This window comes from Erythrolamprus reginae, chromosome 5, assembly GCF_031021105.1.
Source record: "Erythrolamprus reginae isolate rEryReg1 chromosome 5, rEryReg1.hap1, whole genome shotgun sequence".
Lineage (NCBI taxonomy): Eukaryota > Metazoa > Chordata > Lepidosauria > Squamata > Dipsadidae > Erythrolamprus > Erythrolamprus reginae.
Genome location: NC_091954.1, coordinates 12910198 through 12934984, shown reverse-complemented (window position 1 = coordinate 12934984; position 24787 = coordinate 12910198). Strand labels below are relative to the sequence as shown.

Genomic DNA, 24787 nt, shown 5'->3' with positions numbered 1-24787 from the left:
TAATTTTACAGGATTTATTTATATAACGGTGGGAATAATTAACAGTGCACAACTTTATTGAGGATTGAATTGCTTAATATTTACATTTCAGGAGGATTTTACATCGGGGGAACCCTAAACAGGGCTTATATAATTTTAGAACAGATCAAGACAGACATATATATAAAAAACCAAGAGGAACAATTTCTGCATACTCTTGCAACAAACATCTGTAGCAGTAGTAGCCGCAGCAGCTTCTCCACAAGCCAACAGTTAGCATTTCTTGAGCCGGTGGGTTGGGAGTTTCGATTTGTCCAGGTCATCAAAGTAGGGGTGATTTAGAGCCACACGTCCAGAAATCCTTTTTGCGGGATCGTAGATCAACATTTTCTGCAAGTCAGAACAAAGGGACACATCACTCACTGATCATCCACAGTGTTTTTGCCCACCATCAGCCTGTGAAGCTGATATTATTATTATTATTATTATTATTATTATTATTATTATTATTATTATTATTATTATTTAGATTTGAATGCCGCCCCTCTCCGAAGACTCGGGGCGGCTCACAAGAGTAATAAAAACAATATAGTAGTAGAACAAATCTAATATTAAAAAACATATAAAACCCTATCATTATTTAAAAAACCAAACAGTATATTCATACCAAACATAAAACAAAGTATAAAAAAGCCTGGGGGAAAGGTGTCTCAACTCCCCCATGCCTGGCGGTATAAGTAAGTCTTGAGTAGTTTACGAAAGACAGGGAGGTAGGGTGGGGGCAGTTCTAATCTCCGGGGGGGAGTTGATTCCAGAGGGCCGGGGCCGCCACAGAGAAGGCTCTTCCCCTGGGGCCCACCAGATGACATTGTTTAGTCGACGGGACCCGGAGAAGGCCAACTCTGTGGGACCATATCGGTCGCTGGGATTTGTGCGGTAGCAGGCGGTTCCGGAGGTACTCTGGTCCAATGCCATGTAGGGCTTTAAAGGTCATAACCAACACTTTGAATTGTGACCGGAAACTGATCGGCAGCCAATGCAAGCCACGGAGTGTTGTAGAAACGTGGGCGAATCTTGGAAGCCCTACGATAGCTCTCGCGGCTGCGTTCTGCACGATCTGAAGTTTCTGAACACTTTTCAAAGGTAGCCCCATGTAGAGAGCATTGCAGTAATCGAACCTCGAGGTGATGAGGGCATGAGTGACTGTGAGCAATGACTCCCTGTCCAAATAGGGCCGCAACTGGTGCACCAGGCGAACCTGGGCAAATGCCCTCCTCGCCACAGCCGAAAGATGATGTTCCAATGTCAGCTGTGGATCGAGGAGGACGCCCACGTTGCGGACCCTCTCTGAGGGGGTCAGTAGTCCCCCCCCCCAGGGTAATGGACGGACACATGGAATTGTCCTTGGGAGGCAAGACCCACAGCCACTCCGTCTTGTCTGGGTTGAGTTTGAGTTTGTTGAGAGCGGCTCCCACTCAAGAAGACCAACTTGGTGCTGCACCAGCAGCCTGTGCAGCTGGTGTTCTGGTAGAACTTTATCTATTACAAATAACTCTTACTAAATGCAGTAATTCATAAACCAAAAAACTCCATTTTTATTTTTCTCCCCTTCCGTATTCACTACAGTTCATTCTGCCACATTCCTCTTCCTCCCCCTTATCTTTTTTAATTGCATTCCTCATACATTCCTCCCAGTCTACTCCGTTTAACAAGATTTATTTACTCACAACATGATTCACGAACAGCAGAAATGACTGTAAAATAGCACAGAATGCATTTGCTTGCTGGGAAGCTGAATGGAAAAAACTTTCATTTTAGCCCTACAACATTGAAATTCTACCCTTCTTCCCCACTGACGTACCAAATACACCACTACAGCATTTAACCCATTCCTCCCCTTAATATCTTCTTCCAAACACCTGTTCTTTACGTTTTTGGACCCTTCTGAATTTAGGATTGACCCAGCGAACGTCTGATTCTTCCTCGCTAGATTCTGGACTCATAGCCACATCCTGTGGCTGGCCTCCCACCTGTTCTACTACCTGTAACCCCGGGCCCACCACTAATTCATAAACACTATCTGTATCAGAGTCCTCAAGTTCTTCATCATCCTCCAACTGACCAGAAGTATGTACAACACCTGGCACCTGAGCTGGGGGTTTGCATGCTTTATTATTTGCTTTTGCATTGATTCCTATGGGAAAAATTCCTTCTACTTACAAACTTTTCTACTTAAGAACCTGGTCACGGAATGAATTAAGTTCGTACATAGAGGTACCACTGTACTTGGATAAGCAGTGAAAGGTTTCGAACCCAAGCGAAAAAGAACTCCACTTTCAAATCCCGCAGAACAGTGTTTTTCAACCAGTGTGCTGCGGCACACTAGTGTGCCGCGAGACATGGTCAGGTGTGCCGCAAAGCTCAGAGAGAAAGAAAGCAAGAGAGAGAGAGAAAGCGAGCGAGAGAAAGAGAACAAGAGAGAGAGAAAGAGAACAAGAGAAAGAAAGCAAGAGAGCAAGAGAGAGAGGAAGAAAGCAAGAAAGAGAACAAGAGAAAGAAAGCATGAGAGCGAGAGAGAAAGAGAGGGAGGGAAGGAGAGAGAAAGACATAGAGGGAGGTAGGGAGGGAGAGAGAAAGAGAGCAAAAAAGAGGAAGGAAGAGAAAGAAAGAGGGATGGAGAGAAAGAAAGAGGAAGGAAGGGAGAGGAGGGAGAGAGAAATAGAGCGAAAGGGAGGAAGAGAAAGAATTTTTTTTGTCCAAACTTTTTTTAGCCCGCCGCCCCGCTCAATGTGCCCCAGGGTTTCATAAATGTAAAAAATGTGCCGCGGCTCAAAAAAAGTTGAAATTCACTGCCGCAGAAGAAGAGTGATGCCGTCACTTACGGAGAGCAGATCGAGGCCTTCCTCATCCAAATTCTTCACATGAGACGCCAGACTGCTCGCTTTCCATTTGGGGAAAGTGTTCTTGTAATCCTGCAGAGATTCTACTTCCGGCCAAACATCATTGTTGGGGGTCCCCAATGCTCTGCCAAGGAAGAGGAGAAAAAGGAGGGTTGAATCTGTCTGCAATGTCCATCTGTCAGAAATGGCGTAGGCTCCCAGCCTTGGAGGATGTAGACCGCCTGGCTAAGGCTCCCATGCCCTCTACCAGGTCACAAACTGAGAAAAATGTTGTGGCTTTGGCAACATCAGAAAAAAGGAGAGAGAGAGGGTTGTTTGGCTGCGCGGGTCTGTCTTTCCATATAGAAACATAGAAGACTGACGGCAGAAAAAGACCTCATGGTCCATCTAGTCTGCCCTTTTCCTACCTCTTGCATGTCATGGAGGCCCATTGAGAAAGATGGGTGGGGAACTTGGCAAGCTAGCCAGCAATATTTGCGCAAAGCTCAGCAACATGTTTATTTTATGTCACAACATTTCAAGGATCTTAGAAACATAGAAGACTGACGGCAGAAAAAGACCTCACGATCCATCTAGTCTGCCCTTATACTATTTTCTGTATTTTATCTTAGGATGGATATATGTTTATCCCAGGCATGTTTAAATTCAGTTACTGTGGATTTATCTACCACGTCTACTGGAAGTTTGTTCCAAGGATCTACAACTCTTTCAGTGAAATAATATTTTCTCATGTTGCTTTTGATCTTTCCCCCAACTAACTTCAGATTGTGTCCCCTTGTTCTTGTGTTCACTTTCCTATTAAAAACACTTCCCTCCTGGACCTTATTTAACCCTTTCACATATTTAAATGTTTCGATCCTGTCCCCCCTTTTCCTTCTGTCCTCCAGACTATACAGATTGAGTTCATGAAGTCTTTCCTGATACGTTTTATGCTTAAGACCTTCCACCATTCTTGTAGCCCGTCTTTGGACCCATTCGATTTTGTCAATATCTTTTTGTAGGTGAGGTCTCCAGAACTGAACACAGATATCATCTTGGTCAGTGATGGCGAACCTTTCCTAGGGTGCTGAAAGTGCATGCAGGGTAGCTCACTCATGTGCCTGCCCCCCACTCCCGCACCCAATTTTGGGCCTACTAGGCCTCCCTGAAAGTCTCCGGAGGCTGGAAACTTCCGTTGGGCCAGTTTTTCGCTCTCCCCAAGCTCCATAGGATCCTGGGGAAGGCAAAAACAGCCTGCCCCTGCCCCCTGGAGGCCAAAAACACCATCTCAGAGCCTACACATGAGCCCCATACTTAACAGCATCCAAAACAGGACGGTCTTCTCCCTCACATTTCCCAGAGACCAGTTAGATCCCTCAGAGTTGGCCTTCTCTGGGTCCTGTTGGCCAAATCGTGCCGCTAGGCGGGACCGCAGGGGAGAGCCCACTCTGTGACGGTTCCGGCTCTCTGGAACCAACTACCTCTGGAAATCCGTACCGCCCCTACCCTCCTGGCCTTCCGGAAAGCCTTAAAAGCCCTTCATGGCATCGGATCAAATATCTGCAAGACCACCTTCTGCCGCACGAATCCCAGTGGCCGGATAGGTCCCAGAGAGTTGGCCTTCTCTGGGCCCCATTGACTAAACCAGCGTTTCCCAACCGGTGTGCCGCGGCACACTGGTGTGCCGCGAGACACCGTCAGGTGTGCCACGGCGAGAGGCGGCGGAGGAGAGTGGGCAGATCGGGCGGGCAATGGGGCAGGGCGGAGAAGCCAGGGGCGCGTTTGGCCGGAGGCACCGTGGGGAGGCAGGGGCAGCTGCGGCTCCCTTTACTCCTACTGCCGCACCACCCTGCCCCTGCTCCCCACGGTGCCTCCGGCCAAACGTGCCCCTGGCTTCTCCGTCCTGCCCCATTGCCCGCCCGATCCGCCCACTCTTCTCCGCCACCGCCTCCTGCCTTGGGGCGAGGAATCCGGGAGTCCGGGACTGTGTGGCTTTGCGCCATGAAGAGAAAACGGCCGACTTTTCCCTGCTGCCGTTTTCTCTTCATGGCGCAAAGCCACACAGTCCCGGACTCCCGGATCGCTCATTTCTCCGGTCAGCAAAGCCATCTGCCCAGGAAAGCGCCGCACTGGCCGGAGAAGCGAGCAATCCGGGAGTCCGGGACTGTGTGGCTTTCGGCCGGGCTAACGGGAGGCGGCGCGAGGCCGGGCGCTGGGGACGTCTGGGAGGGCGAGGAGGCTGATGGCTGCTGCGCACTCCACTCTCTCTCCGGCTCTCTCTCGCTCTTTCTTTTTCTCTCTGTTGCTGGCGTGGTGAACGAGAGAGAAAGAGAGAGAGAGAAAAAGGAGGGGAGAGAGAATGAGAGAAAGAAAGCAAGAGAAAGAGAGGGAAAGAAAGCAAGAGAGAGAGAAAGAAAGGGGGGAAGGAGGGAGAGAGAAAGAGAGCAAAAAAGAGAGGAAGAAAGAAAGAAAGAGGGATGGAGAGAAAGAAGGGAAGGAACGGAGAGAAAGAGGGAGGGAGAAATAGAGTGAAATGGAGGAAGAGATATTTTTTTTGTCCAAACTTTTCTTTAGCCCCCCCGCCCCCCCCCCTTCAGTGTTCCCCAGAATTTTGAAAACATGAATAATGTGCCGCGGCTCAAAAAAGGTTGGGAAACACTGGACTAAACAATGCGGGCTGGCGGGACCCAGGGGAAGAGCCTTCTCTGTGGCGGCCCCGACCCTCTGGAACCAGCTCCCCCCGGAGATTAGGACTGTCCCCATCCTCCTAGCCTTTCGTAAACTTCTTAAAACCCACCTCTACCGTCAGGCATGGGGGAACTGAGACATCTCCCCTTGTCTATGTAATGTTTGTATGTTTTTTATATAAGGTTTTTTTTAGGTTTTTTAATGTAAAATTGTTATTTTAGACTTTAATATTAGATTTGCTATTGTATATTGTTTTATCACTGCTGTGAGCCGCCCCGAGTCTACGGATAGGGGCGGCATACAAATCTAATTAATAATATTAATAATTAATAATAATAATAAAAAAAACCTGGCTCTGCAGGGAGAACTGGGGGCTGTGAGCAATAACATCTAGCTCCAGCTCAGAAATACAAATGTTTTTATTAAGAGGATTTTATACTGTTTTTATATCATTTCTATGATGATAGAAAGGACCCTTCTCTGGGTCCCGTCGGCCTTCTCCAGGCCCTGTTGATTAAACAATATCGTCTAGGAGAAGAGCCTTCTTTGTGATGGTCCCGGCCTTCTGGAATCAACTCCCCACGGAGATTCGAACTTCCCCCACCCTCCTCGCCTTCCGCAAGACTCTGAAAACTCATCTATGTCGCCAGGCATGGGGTAATTGATCCATCCCTTGGCTAGTAAGATTTATGAATGTAGGGGGGACATGATCGAAAGATTTAAATATGTTAAAGGGTTAAATAAGATTCAGGAGGGAAGTGTTTTCAATAGGAAAGTGAACACAAGAACATGGGGGCACAATCTGAGGTTAGTTGGGGGAAAGATCAGAAGCAACGTGGGAAAATATTTTACTGAAAGAGTAGTAGATGCTTGGAACAAACTTCCAGCAGACGTGGTTGGTAAATCCACAGTAACTGAATTTAAACATGCCTGGGATAAACATATATCCATCCTAAGATAAAATACAAGAAATAGTATAAGGGCAGACTAGATGGACCATGAGGTCTTTTTCTGCCGTCAATCTTCTATGTTTCTATGTATAATTATGCCGCCAATCTTCTATGTTTCTATGTATAATTATGACTGAGCAGTATTTTAGACTTTAATATTAGATTTGCTATTGTATATTGTTTTATCACTGCTGTGAGCCGCCCGGAGTCTGTTTTTTTAAATGATAGGGGGTTTTTAGCCCTAGTTTTAATTATTAGCTTTGCTGTACATTGTTGAGCCGCTCCGAGTCTTCAGAGAGGGGCGGCATACAAATCTAATAAATTATTATTATTATTATTATTATTATTATTTCTATTGATTGTACACCGCCCAGGGTCCGAAAGGAGTTGGCCGGCTCACAAATCAATTAAATTAAATTATTTCGGGCTACGTGGGAAAACTCCTGGAAGGGGAGGGGAGGTGTGGGCGGGGCAGAAAAAACAAACAAACAGCTGGCCGGCATGCACATGCGCGCTGGAGCTGAGCTACAGCAACGGCTCGCGTGCCAGCCGTGCCATAGGTTCGCCATCACGGATCTAAGAAGAAACGAGCAATCATCATCAGGCTGGAAAAATACAATTCTGCTTCCATGGGTCCAGCAGGAGAGATGCAGTAACACAATAGGTGTTACAGGTGGTCCAGGATACACCCACCTGCATAGCTGTCATAAGCAGACCAACCCCAATTCATCAGGGAACTACCACAGTTGTCTCTCTCAAATGAGAAGCATGCAAAAGGGACCACCCCCCCATGCGAGCCAGCTGATTCTTCTTACTCCAGCTGTGTTGTGGTTAGCTCTGGTCCAGCTCCTGCCCCAAGGACTGTGGATGTGGGGGAGACATCCACATGCTGCAGGCCTGTTTTGCCCCCCGGTGGAATCTGCTGATGAAGGCTCCTCTGACCAAGAAGACATGAGTGACAGGGAGGAGGAGAGTGGGGCAGACAGCTCAGAAGGAGATCAATTATCTAGCTCCTCCTTGGGTTCAGAACAAGAGTTAATGATACAGCCACGCATGCGGAGAGCGATGCATAGGCAGCAACCACTGAGAGATTATTATCAAAGAAAATGAGGCCACCTGTGGTTGGGTGGGGCTGTGGTCATTAGTGAGGCTGCTATAAAGAGCAGGCTGTGAGTTTGGCCATTGTGGAGGATTATCTGATCGTTGTGTTTCGTGACTGCTTTACTGACTTTGACCTTTTGTGTGCTGATTTTTCCCCGCTTTGAAACTAAACCAGAGCAAAGTGTGTTTCACTTTGTGAAAGAAGAAGGACTGTGAATTGCCTCACAGCTGCAAGATAAGTATCACAGAACTGATAAGGGACTTGTACAAATTACCAGTTTGTTTGGAGACCAGTGCTCTTTGCTATACCAAAAGAGGGCTTAGTTTCAGTGAATTTTCATTATAAAGAACATTGTTTTGACTTTTCAAACGTGTGTGTGTCTGAAATTTGTACCTGTGAATTTTTGGGAGGAGTCTACCAGAGAGCCCGACAGAACAAGCTGATTGTCTGCTTTCAATACCTGAAGATCCGGAAGAGCTGGTCGATTTCCGAATCCCCGTGGAACAGCGGCTTCTTGTTGGCAATTTCTGCAAAGATGGTCCCGATGCTCCACATATCTACGGGGGTAGAGTAGCGGGCAGAGCCAAGCAAGACCTCTGGGGATCTGTACCACAAGGTTACAACCTAGAAAGGGAAATCAGGAAGAAGAAGATTTTACCTGCTACAGGGTGTCCCGGGGGGAAAGCATTTCAAAATTCCCTGACATTTCCCTGTAACTTGCAATCTAGTTAAGGCGTGGTCGTAGATGACGTCATACCAAACGGCCAAGCCATGGAGAAACATCAGTAGCTGGGGAAGCAAGTTGTTGCCGCAGTTATGCTCATTTTTGCTTCACTCTGCCAAGCAGCACGATTTTTCTACATTTTCCCCTGACTGTTAAACATTTTTCATTGGTTGCCGATCTATTTCCGGTCACAATTCAAAGTGCTGGTTATGACCTATAAAGCCCTTCATGGCATCGGATCAGAATATCTCCGGGACCGCCTTCTGCTGCACGAATCCCAGCGACCGATTAGGTCCCACAGAGTGGGTCTTCTCCGGGTCCCGTCAACTAAACAATGTCGGTTGGTGGGCCCCAGGGGAAGAGCCTTCTCTGTGGCGGCCCCGATCCTCTGGAACCAGCTCCCCCCAGAGATTAGAACTGCCCCTACCCTCCTTGCCTTTCGCAAACTCCTTAAAACCCACCTTCGTCGTCAGGCATGGGGGAACTGAGATATCTCCCCCGGGCCTATATAATTTATGTATGGTATGTTTGTAGGTATGTCTGCTTAAAAATGGGTTTTTTTAAAAACTATTTTAAATTTTAAATTGTAAATTATTAGATTTGTCAGGAACTGTTTTTATTGTGTTGTGAGCCACCCCGAGTCTACGGAGAGGGGCGGCATATAAATCTAATAAATAAATAAATTAAATAAATTAAATAAATTTTAATAGTTTGTTTCCCCCCGATTTATTCCATTTTTTTTTCACGATTTCCCTGATAATTCCTGAACCGCTGATTTCCCTGATAATTCCCTGATTTTCCAGGTTTGCTGGACACCCTGCTGCTATCTAAAACCCACCGATTGGAAGTGCTAGGTAGGATTCCATCTCCCAAAAATATTACTGGTAGCATCTTTCTGCTGGAACCTCATAAATTTAAGAAGCAGGTTTGGATAGAAACTGTTCATGGTGAATCATTAAGACCCATTTTCCCCCTTCAACGAGCTAATGTTAGCACCGTTGTCTCCAAAAGGAAAAAAATAGGAAGCCGTTTCAAGTTGAACGCAACTGAGATTAGCTGTTGCCAAACCTCTGTTCACATACAGTGGTACCTCATCATACGAACTTAATTGAATGAAGTGGACAAGGCCATTGGAGCTGTGAGTTCCGCCACCTGTCTACTGGATCCATGTCCCTCCTGGTTGGTCTCGGCCAGCAGGGAGGTGACACGGAGCTGGGCCCAGGAGATTACCAACGCTTCCTTGGGGAGGGGAGTTTTTCCATCACTCTATAAAGAAGCGCTTGTGCGCCCCCTCCTCAAGAAGCCCTCCCTGGACCCAGCCGTACTTAACAGCTATCGTCCAGTCTCCAACCTTCCCTTTATGGGGAAGGTTGTCGAGAAGGTGGTGGCACTCCAGCTCCAGCGGTCCTTGGAAGAAGCTGATTATCTAGGTCCCCAGCAGTCGGGTTTCAGGCCCGGTTACAGCACGGAAACCGCTTTGGTCGCGTTGATGGATGATCTCTGGCGGGCCCGGGGTTTATCCTCTGTCCTGGTGCTCCTCGATCTCTCAGCGGCTTTCGATACCATCGACCATGGTATCCTTCTGCACCGGTTGGAGGGGCTGGGGGTGGGAGGCACTGTTCTTCAGTGGTTCTCCTCCTACCTCTCTGGCCGGTCGCAGTCGGTGTTAGTGGGGGGTCAGAGGTCGGCTCCGAGGTCTCTCCCTTGTGGGGTGCCTCAGGGGTCGGTCCTCTCCCCCTTGCTATTTAACATCTACATGAAACCGCTGGGTGAGATCATCCAAGGACATGGGGTGAGGTATCATCAATATGCCGATGATACCCAGCTTTACATATCCACCTCATGCCCAGGCAACGAAGCGGTGGAAGTGATGTGCCGGTGCCTGGAGGCTGTTGGGACCTGGATGGGTGTCAACAGACTCAAGCTCAACCCGGATAAGACGGAGTGGCTGTGGGTTTTGCCTCCCAAGGACAATTCCATCTGTCCGTCCATTACCCTGGGGGGGGAATTATTGACCCCCTCAGAGAGGATCCGCAACTTGGGCGTCCTCCTCGATCCACAGCTCACATTAGAAAACCATCTCTCAGCTGTGGCGAGGGGGGCGTTTGCCCAGGTTCGCCTGGTGCACCAGTTGCGGCCCTATCTGGACCGGGATTCATTGCTCACAGTCACTCACGCCCTCATCACCTTGAGATTCGACTACTGTAACGCTCTCTACATGGGGCTACCTTTGAAAAGTGTTCGGAAACTTCAGATCGTGCAGAATGCAGCTGCGAGAGCAGTCATGGGCTTACCTAGGTATGCCCATGTTTCACCATCACTCCGCAGTCTGCATTGGCTGCCGATCAATTTCCGGTCACAATTCATGACCTATAAAGCCCTTCATGGCATCGGACCAGAATATCTCCGAGACCGTCTTCTGCCGCACGAATCCCAGCGACCGATTAGGTCCCACAGAGTGGGCCTTCTCGGGTCCCGTCAACTAAACAATGTCGGTTGGCGGGCCCCAGGGGAAGAGCCTTCTCTGTGGCGGCCCCGACTCTCTGGAACCAACTCCCCCCGGAGATTAGAACTGCCCCTACTCTCCCTGCCTTCCGTAAAGTTCTTAAAACCCACCTTTGTCGTCAGGCATGGGGGAACTGAAACACCTCCCCCGGCCACGTACAATTTATGTATGGTATGTTTGTGTGTGTGCTTGTTAATATAGTGGGGTTCTTTTTAAAACTATTTTAAATACTTAAATTTATTGAATCTATTTGGATTTGTACGATTGTTTATATTTTTGTTGTGAGCCGCCCCGAGTTCGCGGAGAGGGGCGGCATACAAATCTAAATAATAAATAAATGAATAAATAATAAATTGGTTCCAGGAGGAGGTTCGTAAGGTGAAAAGTTCGTAAGATGAAACAATGTTTCCCATAGGAATCAATGTAAAAGCAAATAATGGGTGCAAATCCTTCAGGAAAATCCCAAACTTTAGAAGGGAGGCGAACAGAGGGCAGGGAGGAGCAGCTAAAGGGGGCGGGTGGAAGAAGCAAGGCTAGGCTAAAGGGTGAGTGGGAAGGAAGAAAGGCAAGGGGGGCGCCCCTCCCTTTTCTTTCTTCAAAAGACACAGTTTCAGTGCCTTTGCAAGCATGCAAAATCTTTACTCCTCCAAGCTGCCCCTCCCTTTTCTTTCTTCAAAAGACACAGTTTCAGTGCCTTTGCAAGCACGTTGTTCTCTGCAAAATCTTTACTCCTCCAAGCTGCCCCTCCCTTTTCTTTCTTAAAAAGACACCATTTCAGTGCCTTTGCAAGCACGTTGTTCTCTGCAAAATCTTTCCTACTCCAAGCAGCCCCTCCCTTTTCTTTCTTCAAAAAAGGGGAAAAAAAGAAACCCCTTCATCCCAGCAGCAGCTGCTTGGGTTCGTAAGGTGAAAATAGTTCGGAAGAAGAGGCAAAAAAATCTTAAGCACCGGGTTCGTATCTTGAAAAGTTCGTTAGAAGAGGCGTTCTTAAGATGAGGTACCACTGTATTGGGAAGTGAGTTCTACTCCCAGCGGCCCCATCTGCAGGGCATCCCTATCTTCAACCTCTTCAGAGGTTTTTCTTTTTAAAAAAGTTTTATTTTTCTCCACATTGAAAAACATACATAACAACACATATACCTCTAATGCTGATCCATATGTTTATATTATCTCTTACACAGACTAATAAAATAACCTGAACTACATTTCAATTTCCCAATAATTCAGTCGGTCCAAGTATTTATTTCAGATGGCTAATTTTGATTATATTAAGTGACAGACTGGAAAAACTTCTCTCAATTTTTACTTGTTATTATTACAATCCTAAATCTTTATTTTTATTTCCTTTCTATTATAATTTAACAATCGGTATATGTCATTTATTTATCTAATGCTGCCTCCTTCTCTATTTTTGTCATCTGGGTTAAACCAATCATATTTCTCATTCCCTTTTATCCCATTTACATTAAGTTAATATTAAAAACTTTTATCTATACTTTTTCAAACCATTCAAACCTCCTTGCCTTTGATTTTCATTGTCAATCTATTCATTTCTGCACAATTATCTTCTTAAGTACAGTGGTACCTCTACCTAAGAACTCCTCTACTTACGAACATTTTTAGATAAGAACCGGGTGTTCAAGATTTTTTTTGCCTCTTCTCAAGAATCATTTTCCACTTACAAACCCGAGCCTCCAAAACTGTAACGGGAAAAGGCAGGGAGCAGCCTCTGTGGGGCCTCTCTAGGAATCTCCTGGGAGGAAACAGGGCCGAAAAAGGCAGGGAGAAGCTTCTGGGAGGCCTCTCTAGGAATCTCCTGGGAGGAAACAGGGCCTCCACCCTCCCTGTGGTTTCCCCAATCGCACACATTATTTGCTTTTACATTGATTCCTATGGGAAAAATTGTTTCTTCTTACAAACTTTGCTACTTAAGAACCTGCTCATGGAACAAATTAAGTTCGTAAGTAGAGGTACCACTGTACTTCTCTCTGTCGGTATTCTATTGAATTTCCAGTTTTGAGCATATGCTATTCTAATGGCTGTTACTAAGTGTACAATCAAATATGTTTCTTCTTTGTTAAATGTCTCTGGCAAGATGCCCAATAAAAACATCTTTGGGTTACGTCTGATACTCTTCTTCAGAGATCTGATTCTGCCAGAAGGCGGAGCTACACACACACACCTTACCTCGTGTGTATAGGCACGCACGGGGATGCCGAAAGCGCGTGCCAGGCCAAAGTCTGCCAGTTTAATAACACCATTGTCGTCGATTAACAAGTTCTGAGGTTTCAGGTCCCTGTGCAGAACCCTTCTTGAATGGCAGAAGACGATGCCTTGCAAGATTTGGTACAAGTAACTCTGAAAGAATCACAAGAGGAAAAAAAAAAGTGGGTACATCTTCCCCCCAAGAGAACTGTCCATAGCACCCATAGTCAATCGGCATAATTAAATGATGCATGGTCATGCATCATGTTGCATACCTGCATTCCCAAAGCGAGCCTGGAAGTCCTAGAACAGTGATGGCGAACCTATGGCATAGGTGCCACAGGTGGCAAGCGGAGCCATACCGGCTGGCACGCAAACCATTGCCCTAGCTCAGCTCCAACAGGCATGTTTTTGCCGGCCAGCTGATTTTTGGCGAGCCGAGAGGCTCTGGAAGGGCATTTTTAGCTTCGAGAGAGCCTCCGGGGGGATGTGGGAGGGCGTTTTTATCCTCTCTCAGCTCCAGGGAAGCCTTTGGAGCAGGGGTCCCCAAACCTGGACACTTTAAGACCTGTGGACTTCAACTCCCAGAATTCTCCAGCCAGCACAGGTGTCCGGAGAATTCTGGGAGTTGAAGTCCACAGGACTTAAAGTTCCCAAGTTTGAAGACCTCTGCTTTGGAGCCTGGGGTGGGTGAAACACAAGCCTCCTGGGCCCACCAGAAGTTGGGAAACAAGCCATTTCTAGCCTTCAGAGGGCCTCTGGGAGGCGGGGGAAAGCTGTTCTCGCCCTCCCCAGGCATTGAATTATGGGTGTGGGCACTCGTGCATGCCTACGCTCTTTCAGCAGCCAAGGAAAATAAGGTTTACCATCACTGTCCTAGAATGGTGTGGGGACTTGGTCAGCAAGAAGTCACTATGGATGACAGATACTTTGCAAAAGCAATAGGGAAATCTAAGCCAGGGGTCCTCAAACTTGCAATTTAAGACTTGTGGATTTCAACAGTTGAAGTCCACAAGTCTTAAAGTTGCCAGGTTTGAAGATGTTCTGTCCCCACCAAGAACGTAACGTAACACCCAGTTTGTAGGCACTTATGCACTTCAAGCAACACTAATAAAATGTCTTAGCAATGAATATGCGCACGCCAATCTACAAGCAGTCTTTTTTTGGCAAGCAACCAGCCACTCATTAATGTTCATTAATAGCTGGTATCAGTTCTTAAAGCCAAGAAGAGCAAATGGATCTTAGTATCTTATGTAGCTTCAGAGTTGGCAAAATGCATAACATAGAAACATAGAAGACTGACGGCAGAAAAAGACCTCATGGTCCAACTAGTCTGCCCTTATACTATTTCCTGTATTTCATCTTACAATGGATATATGTTTATCCCATGCATGTTTAAATTCAGTTACTGTGGATTTACCAACCACGTCTGCTGGAAGTTTGTGCCAAGGATCTACTACTCTTTCAGTAAAATAATATTTTCTCATGTTGCCTTTGATCATTCCCCCAACTAACTTCAGATTGTGTCCCCTTGTTCCTGTGTTCACTTTCCTATTAAAAACACTTCCCTCCTGAACCTTATTTAACCCTTTAACCCTTCCACCATTCTTGTAGCCCGTCTTTGGACCCGTTCAATTTTGTCAATATCTTTTTGTAGGTGAGGTCTCTAGAACTGAACACAGTACTCCAAATGTGGTCTCACCAGCGCTCTATATAAGGGGATCACAATCTCCCTCTTCCTGCTTGTTATACCTCTAGCTATGCAGCCAAGCATCCTACTTGCTTTTCCTACCGCCCGACCACACTGCTCACCCATTTTGAGACTGTCAGAAATCACTACCCCTAAATCCTTCTCTTCTGAAGTTTTTGCTAACACAGAACTGCCAATTCAATACTCAGATTGAGGATTCCTTTTCCCCAAGTGCATTATTTTACATTTGGAAACATTAAACTGCAGTTTCCATTGCTTTGACCATTTATCTAGTAAAGCTAAATCATTTACCATATTACAGACCCCTCCAGGGATATCAACCCTATTGCACACTTAACCGAAACGGCAGCAGAGAAAACAATCCTGATTTTTTTTCAGACACTATGATCAGACGGGTTTCTTAAACGTTCTTTCTGCAGCTTGTTAGCTGCCTCTGATGTCCTTAAGTAGACTAGGGGTGTGGCCAATTAGTCCCCAGTCTTACTCCTGAGGAGACCTCCTCTGGAGTAACCACTCCTGTCTCTTGGCAGCTCTGCAGACTCGTGCATCAAGAAGAGAAGCCACTACTCCTTCATCGTTGCCATGAGGTGCTGCAGGTTCCAAAGGCCCTGGGTGAACCTCTGCCTCTGACACCGAGCCCTCGCCTTCCTCCCCACTGTCCGACTCGGGCGCCAGCTGCACAGGCCACTGGAGTATCACCAAGTCAGTCTCCTCTTGGACGGGAGCCCGCTGTCAGCTGCACAGGCCATTACGGAAGACCTCTGATCCAAGCTTATTTGGCACATGTTGGATTTCACAACAGCTGCTTTTAACCGATGGTGCGCTTTGCAGCTCAGAAGCAGGGATTCCTTGGCCAAAACAGACAATGACTTTTCATAAGCACTCGTATGCTTTTTATTTATTTATTTATTTATTTATTCATTCATTCATTCATTCATTTATTCATTCAATTTTTACGCCGCCCTTCTCCTTAGACTCAGGGCGGCTTACAACATGTCAGCAACAGCACTTTTTTTTTTAAAACAGAGCCAGCCTATTGCCCCCACAATCCGGGTCCTCATTTTACCCACCTCGGAAGGATGGAAGGCTGAGTCAACCTTGAGCCGGTGATGAGATTTGAACCGCTGACCTTCAGACCTACAGTCAGCTTCAGTGGCCTGCAGTACAGCACTCTACCTGCTGCGCCACCCCGGCTCTTTTTATGCTGCTTCCACCAAACTCAACCTTTAAGAGGCTCGGGGCTTCGTTTTCTTACCTTAACGAGCGAACGATCTAAATATTGTCCCGAAGGGATAGTATCCAAGTATTTCTTGAGATCCATGGAAAGAAATTCAAAGATAAGGTAAAGCCTCGAGTCTTGCATAAGAACATCCTGAAGACTAAAGAGAGGCATTTGAACAAATGAAGAAAAACTCCTTTCACTCTACAGTGAGCATAACAGTTCCCTCTTAAACTACCCTGGAAGCTCGAATTCCACACCAAGTGCCAAATTAACAATTCACAATTCAAAGTGCGGGTTATGACCTATAAAGCCCTTCATGGCATCGGGCCAGAATATCTCCGGGACCGCCTTCTGCCGCACTAATCCCAGCGACCGGTTGGGTCCCACAAAGTTGGCCTTCTCCGGGTCCCGTCAACTAAACAATGCCGTTTGGAGGGACCCAGGGGAAGAGCCTTCTCTGTGGCGGCCCCGACCCTCTAGAACCAGCTCCCCCCAGAGATTAGAATTGCCCCCACCCTCCTCGCCTTTCATAAACTCCTTAAAACCCACCTCTGCCGTCAGGCATGGGGGAACTGAGATATCTCCCCCGGGCCTATACAGTTTATGTATGGTATGTTTGTGTGTATGTTTGCTTTCAATAATGGGTTTTTTTTAGCTTTTCTCTTAAATTATTAGATTTGTTATATATTGTTTATTACGGTATTGCTGTGAGCCGCCCCGAGTCTGCAGAGAGGGGCAGCATACAAATCTAATAGATAGATAGATAGATAGATAGATAGATAGATAGATAGATAGATAGATAGATAGATAAATAGTCTCATTAGCTAATAATATTCTTCTCTAGTTTGTTCGGATGCTTCCCACTGCTGGGAAGGGCCAGGGAGAAGCAACAGTGTTGGTGTAAGAAAATTCAAAAATAAAATAGTATATAGAAATTTATATCAATGTAGATTGGGCAGGGAGTTGGATTGGATGACCTTCAGGGTCCCCTTCCAGCTCAAAGTTGTTAAATGTTAGTTGCTTTAAGATGGAGAAAATACACTGACATATATATCGTTTTGTTAATTAAGAAAGTGGTCCAACTAAAGGGCCGGGACCGCCTTCTGCCGCACGAATCCCTGTGACCAGTTAGGTCCCACAGAGTTGGCCTTCTCCAGGTCCCGTTGAATAGACAATGTCGTCTAGCGGGACCCAGGGGAAGAGCCTTCTCTGTGGTGGCCCCAGCCATCTGGAACTAGCTACCCCCGGCGATTAGGATCGCCCCCACTTTTCTTGCCTTTCATAAACTCCTTAAAACCAACCTCTGCCGTCAGGCATGGGGGAATTGAGATATCTCCCACTGGCCTTTATAATTTATGTATCGTAAGTTTGTGTGCGTATGTCTTGCTTTTTAAATAAGGGTTTTTTAGATATTTTTAAATATTAGATTTGTTGTACATTGTTTTTATTATTGCTCTGAGCCGCCCCGAGTCTATGGAGAGGGGTGGCATACAAATCTAATAAATAATAATAATAATAATAATAATAATAATAATAATAATAATAATGGACATTCCTTAATACTAAGGCAAAATATGTTATGGGAGAGGTGTTGAAAGAGATGCTGAGGACGGGATAGATGTGATTGGTGTTAAGATTGGTGGTGGGGGCAGCGACGAGATATAAAATATAAAATATAATGTTTTTGAAATCTTAAGTGTGGCTTTTGGCTCCATCCTCTTTAGGGTCAGCCTGCACTTTGCAAACTGCTATTATTATTATTATTATTATTATTATTATTTCTTTCCAACAAATACTTTTTTTAATCGACCCAAGTTTCTTTTGTTATTTCTAACAATAGTGACTCTGGAGGAGATTGAACACAAATCTGTGTTTAGCACAATGTCTAAACACTGTTACAGCAATAGTGCAGACATTTTCCAATTATTTTTCACATCGTGCAAACATTTGTCCCACTTAATGTTCTCTGCATTTTCCCCGGGGAAGGCGAACACAAACATTCAAAAGCGAGAAATTTTACTAGTCCATGAAGACTGTATTCCCAGTTAACGTTTCCTCTGAACTAAACCAACGTTTTGAGGCAATAAGGCAGAACCACCTGGTGCAAATAGATGCGGTGGGATCAATTAGCACGCCTCCCGATCCATAAAACCAACCCCCGGCAGCATAAAGCCCCTCTCCTTGGATAGAAGCCTGGCTCAAGGGCACGGCGGTGAAGTTCCTAAGAAGCCATCTCACGGAAACTCAAGTCCTGAGTTAAACCACAGTTTCTGCATTTGGAGACCTGAAGGCTTTTCCCTTTTATGTATGGTTTGTTTGAGATGTATGATTGTTTTTATATTAAGGGTTTTAAATTGTTTTTAACTATTGGACTTGTTTTTAACTATTGGACTTGTGCCGCCGCTCTCCGGAGAGCGGCGGCACACAAATATAATAATAATAATAATAATAATAATAATAATAATAATAATAATTGTTGTGGTTAGCTCTGGCCCAGCTCCTGCCCCAAGGACTGTGGATGTGAGGGAGACATCCATATGCTGCAGGCCTGTTTTCCTCCCGGTGGAATCTGCAGATGAAGGCTCCTCTGACCAAGAAGACATGATTGACAGGGAGGAGGAGAGTGGGGCAGACAGCTCAGAAGATCAATTATCTAGCTCCTCCTTGGATTCAGAACAAGAGTTAATGATACAGCCACGCATGCGGAGAGTGATGCATAGGCAGCAACAACTGAGAGATTATTATCAAAGAAAATGAGGCCACCTGTGGTTGGGTGGGGCTGTGGTCATTAGTGAGGCTGCTATAAAGAGCAGCGTGTGGGTTTGGCCATTGTGGAGGATCATCTGATCGTTGTGTTTCGTGACTGCTTTACTGACTTTGACCTTTTGTGTGCTGATTTTTCCCTGCTTTGAAACTAAACCAGAGCAAAGTGTGAAAAAAGAAGGACTGTAAATTGCCTCACAGCTGCAAGCTAAATATCACAGAACTGATAAGGGACTTGTATACATTACCAGTTTGTTTGGAGACAAGTGCTCTTGGCTATACCAAAAGAGGGCTTGGTTTAAGTGAATTTTCATTATAAAGAACATTGTTTTGAATTTTCAAATGTGTGTGTGTCTGAAATTGTATCTGTGCATTTTTGGGAGGATTCTATCAGAGAGCTCGACAGAACTAATAATAATAATAATAATTTCCTGAACCGCCGATTTCCCTGTTGTCAGGTTTGCTGCACACCCTGGAAAATAAAAGAGTTGTGTCGCATCCTTCCACATACACAAAGCGTCCTCTTTGCCCAAATGGAGCAAACAGGATTGCACTCACCGCACAATGTTGGGATGGTTTAACTCTTTCAGCAGGGAAACCTCTCTGATGGCTGTGCTGGGAACTCCCTCTTCATCGTTCTCCAGGCGGATTTTCTTCATGGCCACCACTTGGCCGGTGGCCTTGTGCTTGCCTTTGTACACTACGCCATAGGTTCCTAGCACAAAGGGAAAAGGCAAAAGACGTGTGGGTGTATATGTCTGTGCTGGCTGACTTATTCTGGAATGAAGCGTCAGCAGGGGTTGCCAAGACTTGGGAGAGGGAAGCCAAGAAAGAACACCATACAAAGCAACTTGGCGCATGAGAGATGCTTGGATGCTTGGAGAACACACAAAAGCCCCAGATCCCTTCCAGAAGCTCACAGGAAGAGAAAAGGCATCTTATTTACCAAATAAGGCGTCCTCCTCGATCCACAGCTCACATTAGAGAAACTTCTTTCAGCTGTGGCGAGGGGGGCGTTTGCCCAGGTTCGCCTGGTGCACCAGTTGTGGCCCTATTTGGACCAGGAGTCACTGCTCACAGTCACTCATGCCCTCATCACCTCGAGGTTCGACTACTGTAATGCTCTCTACATGGGGCTACCTTTGAAAAATGTTCGGAAACTTCAGATCGTGCAAAATGCAGCTGCGAGAGCAAACATGGGCTTCCCTAGTGACTCCAACACTCCGCAGTCTGCATTGGTTGCCGATCAGTTTCCGGTCACAATTCAAAGTGTTGGTTATGACCTATAAACCCCTTCATAGCACCAGACCAGGATAACTGCGAGACCGCCTTCTGCCGCACGAATCCCAGCAGCCGGTTAGGTCCCACAGGGTTGGTCTTCTCCGGGTCTCGTCGACTAAACAATGTCATCTGGCGGGACCCAGGGGAAGAGCCTTCTCTGTGGTGGCTCCGACCCTCTGGAATCAACTCCCCCCAGAGATTAGGAATGCCCCCACGCTCCTTGCCTTAAAACCCACCTCTGTCGTCAGGCTTCGGGGAATTGAGACATCCCCCCCTTGCCAATGTAGTTTTGTGCATGATATGACTGTGTGTATGTATTTTATATATTGGTTTTTTTTTCTTTTTAGACTTTTTAATGTAAAAATGTTATTTTAGATTTTAATTATTAGATTTGTTACCATGTATTGTTTTTATCACTGTTGTGAGCCGCCTCGAGTCTACGGAGAGGGGAGGCATACAAATCTAATTATTAATAATAATAATAATAATAATAATAATAATAAAATGAAAAGGGACAGTTTGCAGCGAGTCGTTTTGTGCAGCAAGAGTCCAAGACAAATTGACCAAGGCGAAAATATTGTCTCTAAGGCAGTGTTTTTCAACCAGTGTGCCGTGGCACACTAGTGTGCCGCGAGACATGGTCAGGTGTGCCGCGAAGAAGAAAGCTCAGGTTTTGGTCTCGCAACTTTTTGCTGAGAGAGAAAGAAAGAGAGAGAGAAAGTAAGCAAGAGAGAGAGAAAGTGAGAGAGAGAGAGAAAGCAAGAGAGAGAGAGAAAGCAAGAGAGAAAGAGAAAGAAAGAAAGAGAGAAAGAAAGAAAGCAAGAGAGAGAGAAAGAGAGAAAAGGAGAGGAAGAGAGAGAGAGAGAGAAATGAGCAAAAAGGGGAGGCAAAAAAGAGAAATGAGAAAATGATTGAGACAAAGAATGAGAGGAAAGAGAGAGAGAAGTGACTCTTGATTTTAAGCATATGATAAAAAGCACACAAAGAATAAGAACCCCCCCCCCCCCCAGCCCTCACCTGTTTTTGGAAAGGGTTCCAGAATGTGTACACACACACACACACACACACACACACACACACACACACAAGGGGGGGGGAGGAGACAGGGATGGAAAAAGAGAGGAGAGTGTCTTAGGGTGTCATTTTGTGTCATTTTGGTTGGTGGTGTGCCCCAGGATTTTGTAAATGTAAAAAATGTGCCGTGGCTCAAAAAAGGTTGAAAATCACTGCTCTAAGGAACTAAAGATGTCAAACCCAAAGAGGACCGTTCTGTTCCCCAAAGCGACTACCCTCCCCCTGGAGATCAACTCCCCCCCCCCCCGAGATCAGGACTGCCCCCACCCTCCTTGCCTTTCGCAAATTACTGAAAACCCACCTATGCCGCCAGGCTTGGGGGACGTAACTGACCCTTAGCTGTTTCATTTATTTACAGTGATACCTTGTCTTACAAACTTAATTGGTTCCGGGACAAGGTTCTTAAGGTGAAAAGTTTGTAAGATGAAATAATGTTTCCCATAGGAATCAATAGAAAAGCGATTAATGCGTGCAAGCCCAAAATTCACCCCTTTTGCCAGCCGAAGCGCCCGTTTTTGCGCTGCTGGGATTCCCCTGAGGCTCCCCTCCATGGGAAACCACACCTCCGGATTTCTGTGTTTTTGCAATGCTGCAGGGGAATCCCAGCATCGCAAAAACGTGCCTCGCTGGCAACGGAAGTCTGGAGGTGGGGTTTCCCAGCGAAGGGAGCCTCAGTGAAATCGCAGCATCGCAAAAACACCGAAGTCCTCGAAACTCCACCTCCGGACCTCTGTATTTTTGCAATGCTGCAATTTCACTGCGGCTCCCCTCGCTGGGAAACCCCACCTCCAGACTTCCGTTGCCAGCGAAGCGCATTTTTGCGATGCTGGGATTCCCCTGCAGCATTGCAAAAACACAGAAATCTGGAGGTGGGGTTTCCCATGGAGGGGAGCCTCAGGGGAATCACAGCAGCGCAAAAACGGGTGCTTCGCTGACAACGGAAGTCTGGAGGCGGGGCATCCCAGCGGCGGCGGTCGGTTTGTAAGGTGAAAATAGTATGTAAGAAGAGGCAAGATTTGTTACATTGTATACTGTTATTATTATTGTTGTGAGCCGCCCCGAGTCTGCGGAGAGGGGCGGCATACAAATGTAATAAATTATTATTATTATACTACAGGTAGCACGCAGAGCCATATTGGAGGGCATGTGAGACTTTGCCCTGAGTTAGCTCCAGCGCACGCCAGTTGATTTTTGCCCTTGGGAAAGGCAGTTGAGCCCTCCAGACGCTTCAGGGAACATTTTCCCTGAAGCCCCTGAGTGCAAAAAAACCACCCAACGGACAAACCGGAAGTTTGGAAAATGCACTTCTGGTTTGTGTGTTGGGCTGTTTTTTACACCGGGGCTTGATTTTGTCCCATTTATTTATTTCCAAAAACTTTCATCCCACTACTGCAACGCTCTCTACATGGGGCTCCCTCTGAAGAGTGTTTAGAAACTTCAGATCGTGCAGAATGCGGCCACGCAAGCAGTCATGGGTTTTCCCAGATACGCCCACGTTTCGTCAACACTCCGCAGCCTAAACTAGTTGCCGATTAGTTTCCGGACACAATTCAAAGTGTTGGTAATGACCTATAAAGCCCTACATGGCATTGGACTAGAATACCTACAGGACTGCCTTCTGCTGCACGAATCCCAGCACTGATTAGATCCCTGAGTTGACCTTCTCCAAGTCCCGTCGACTAAACAATGTCGTCTGGCGGGGCCTAGCGGAAGAGCCTTCTCTGTGGCGGCCCCGGCCTTCTGGAATCAACTCCCCCCCGGATATTCGAACTGCCCCCACCCTCCTCGCCTTCCGCAAGACCCTGAAGGCCTATCTACGTCGCCAGGCATGGGGCAACTAATGTATCCCCTTCTCTGACCGTTAAAAGTAACCGTTAAGAGTTACGTGTATGACAGTACAGTATTAATTGCTTTTTAAGATAGCAGGTTTTCAGTTATAATTTTAACCATTAGATTTGTATTGTACTATTTTATTGCGGTTGTGAGCCAGCCCAAGTCTTCAGAGTGGGGTGGCATACAAGTCTAATAAATAATAATAATAATAATAATAATAATAATAATAATAATAATAATAAAATTAAAGCTTCCTTGAACCCTCCGGAGCACAGAAAAACAGCAAAATGGGCAAACCAACAGTCCATTTTTCCAAACTTCTGGTGTGCTCAATTGCTGGTTTATTTCGCCGTCCCAGGCTTCAGCAAGGCCTGTGAGCATGCGTGGGAATTCTGCACATGCGCATGGGCAGCCCAGGATGTTTGTGTTTGTGCGCATGCCTGGAGGGAGGGAAGGGGCGTGGGCACATGCACATATGCTAGCACACCAACTTTTGGCGCACGAACCAAAACAGGTTTGCTTTCACTGTCCGATTTTTGTCCCATTTATTTATTTCGTCCCACATAGCGTAATTCCAGGAGAGGCAAGTAGGAAGCCCCTCAGGGGTGGGGTGCAGATCAGGAGGTACCTACCTTCACCAATCTTTTCTATCTTGGTGTAGTCGTCCATCACTCCAAAGGATTTGACCTGAAACAACCAAGGAAGGTAACATTTGTAGCAGTTTTTTCCCCCTTTTGATACTTTCTCTCTCCCCTCCCCCCTTCCCCACGGGCCCTCCTGCTCCTCCTCCTCCTCCTGCGGGAATTCGTTCTACTTCAGCAGATTTTCTGCAAGAGCTGCCTAGCAAAGCCCCCCACCCTTCCCCCCCCCCCACCTCAAATTTGGCATCCTCCATTAAACGCAGCTCTGCAGGGCCTGGGAAAGGCCTACCGGGTCCCGAGTCCCTTCCAATCGGGACGCATCAACGAATCTGGGAGGGGGAGGGGGGCGCCTTTCTCGCAGCTGCATCCCGGCCACACAAACTGGCCAGGCACGTGGAGAGGGGACCACCGGGAAAGCCCGGCGCTTGGTTTGATGGGCCTGGATATGGGGCAGGGGGTGGCTGGACCCCCGGGCTTTGCAGCAGGGCGCCCACGGGCGTCTTGCCCTTACCGCTCCTCCGCCGGTGCCTCCGCGGCGCAAGAGCCTCCCTGGACCGAAAGCGCCGCTGCCGCCGCCGCTGGTGTGCGAGGAACGCCGGCAGATTCAAATTAACCGCGTCGCTCCGCCCGCCAATGACGGCGCGCCGCTGCTTTCAAACGGGCCAATGAGCGCGCGGCGCTAAAGCGGGGGCCTGGAGCGGGGCCAGTGGGCGCTGGGCCTGGTTTCCGTGCGTCCCCCAAAGAAGTCCGGCCCGGGTGGGCAGGTGGGAGTAGCGGCCGGGCAGTTTCTTGTCCGTGGGAAAGTGCGCCCGGGACGCCGTTGTACTCCCTGCCGAGAGTCTCCAAACTCGGCCCCTTTTAAGACTTGTAGACTTCAACTCCCAGAATTCCTCAGCGAGTAAAGCTGTTGCAAAGCTGGCTAAGGAATTCTGGGAGTTGAAGTCCACAAGTCTTAAAGGCGCCGAGCATGGAGACCCTCGCTCCCCTCAGAGGTCGCCTTGGAAGGAGAGTCCGCGGGGCTTAGGCTCAAGGTGCCCTGTTGCCTCCTCGCGCGCCCTGGGTCCAGCCTCCCCACCACCACCCGGGTCCCCCGGACCTTTCTCGCCAGGCGGGGTGAGGAGACGAACTCACCTGCGCGCTTTCCCTGAAAGGACCGCGAGGGAGGAAGCCGCGCAGACGCTGATCCTAAGGCGGCTCTTCGGCTTGGTGCGCTCCTTCCCGCCTCTCCC

At 47.1% G+C, this 24787-nt stretch overlaps 1 protein-coding gene across 2 annotated transcripts; it reads right to left on the bottom strand.

The window, feature by feature from the left end:
• Window positions 1–24787, bottom strand: CDK1 (cyclin dependent kinase 1). 2 transcript variants are annotated; one of them, XM_070752073.1, is made up of 8 exons: window positions 24690–24787; window positions 23550–23604; window positions 19288–19444; window positions 16000–16123; window positions 13016–13186; window positions 8059–8222; window positions 2862–3003; window positions 1–369 (listed from the first exon to the last, which is right to left on the bottom strand). In XM_070752073.1, the coding sequence occupies exons 2-8, from the start codon at window positions 23584–23586 to the stop codon at window positions 253–255; spliced, it is 912 nt and encodes a 303-aa protein (XP_070608174.1). In that variant the 5' UTR covers window positions 23587–23604; window positions 24690–24787; the 3' UTR covers window positions 1–252. The 2 variants fall into 2 exon arrangements, with proteins under 2 accessions (XP_070608174.1, XP_070608175.1); XM_070752074.1 differs by lacking the exon at window positions 24690–24787 and adding an exon at window positions 24070–24402.

Coding starts and splice junctions, on each gene's coding strand:
- CDK1 (XM_070752073.1), bottom strand. CDS start 23,586: ATGGACGACTACACCAAGATAGAAAAGATTGGTGAAG. Junction 8,223..13,015: donor TGCGTGCCTATACACACGAG/GTAAGGTGTGTG, acceptor TTCCCTTTCTAG/GTTGTAACCTTGTGGTACAG. Junction 370..2,861: donor AAGGCCTCGATCTGCTCTCC/GTAAGTGACGGC, acceptor TCTGACTTGCAG/AAAATGTTGATCTACGATCC.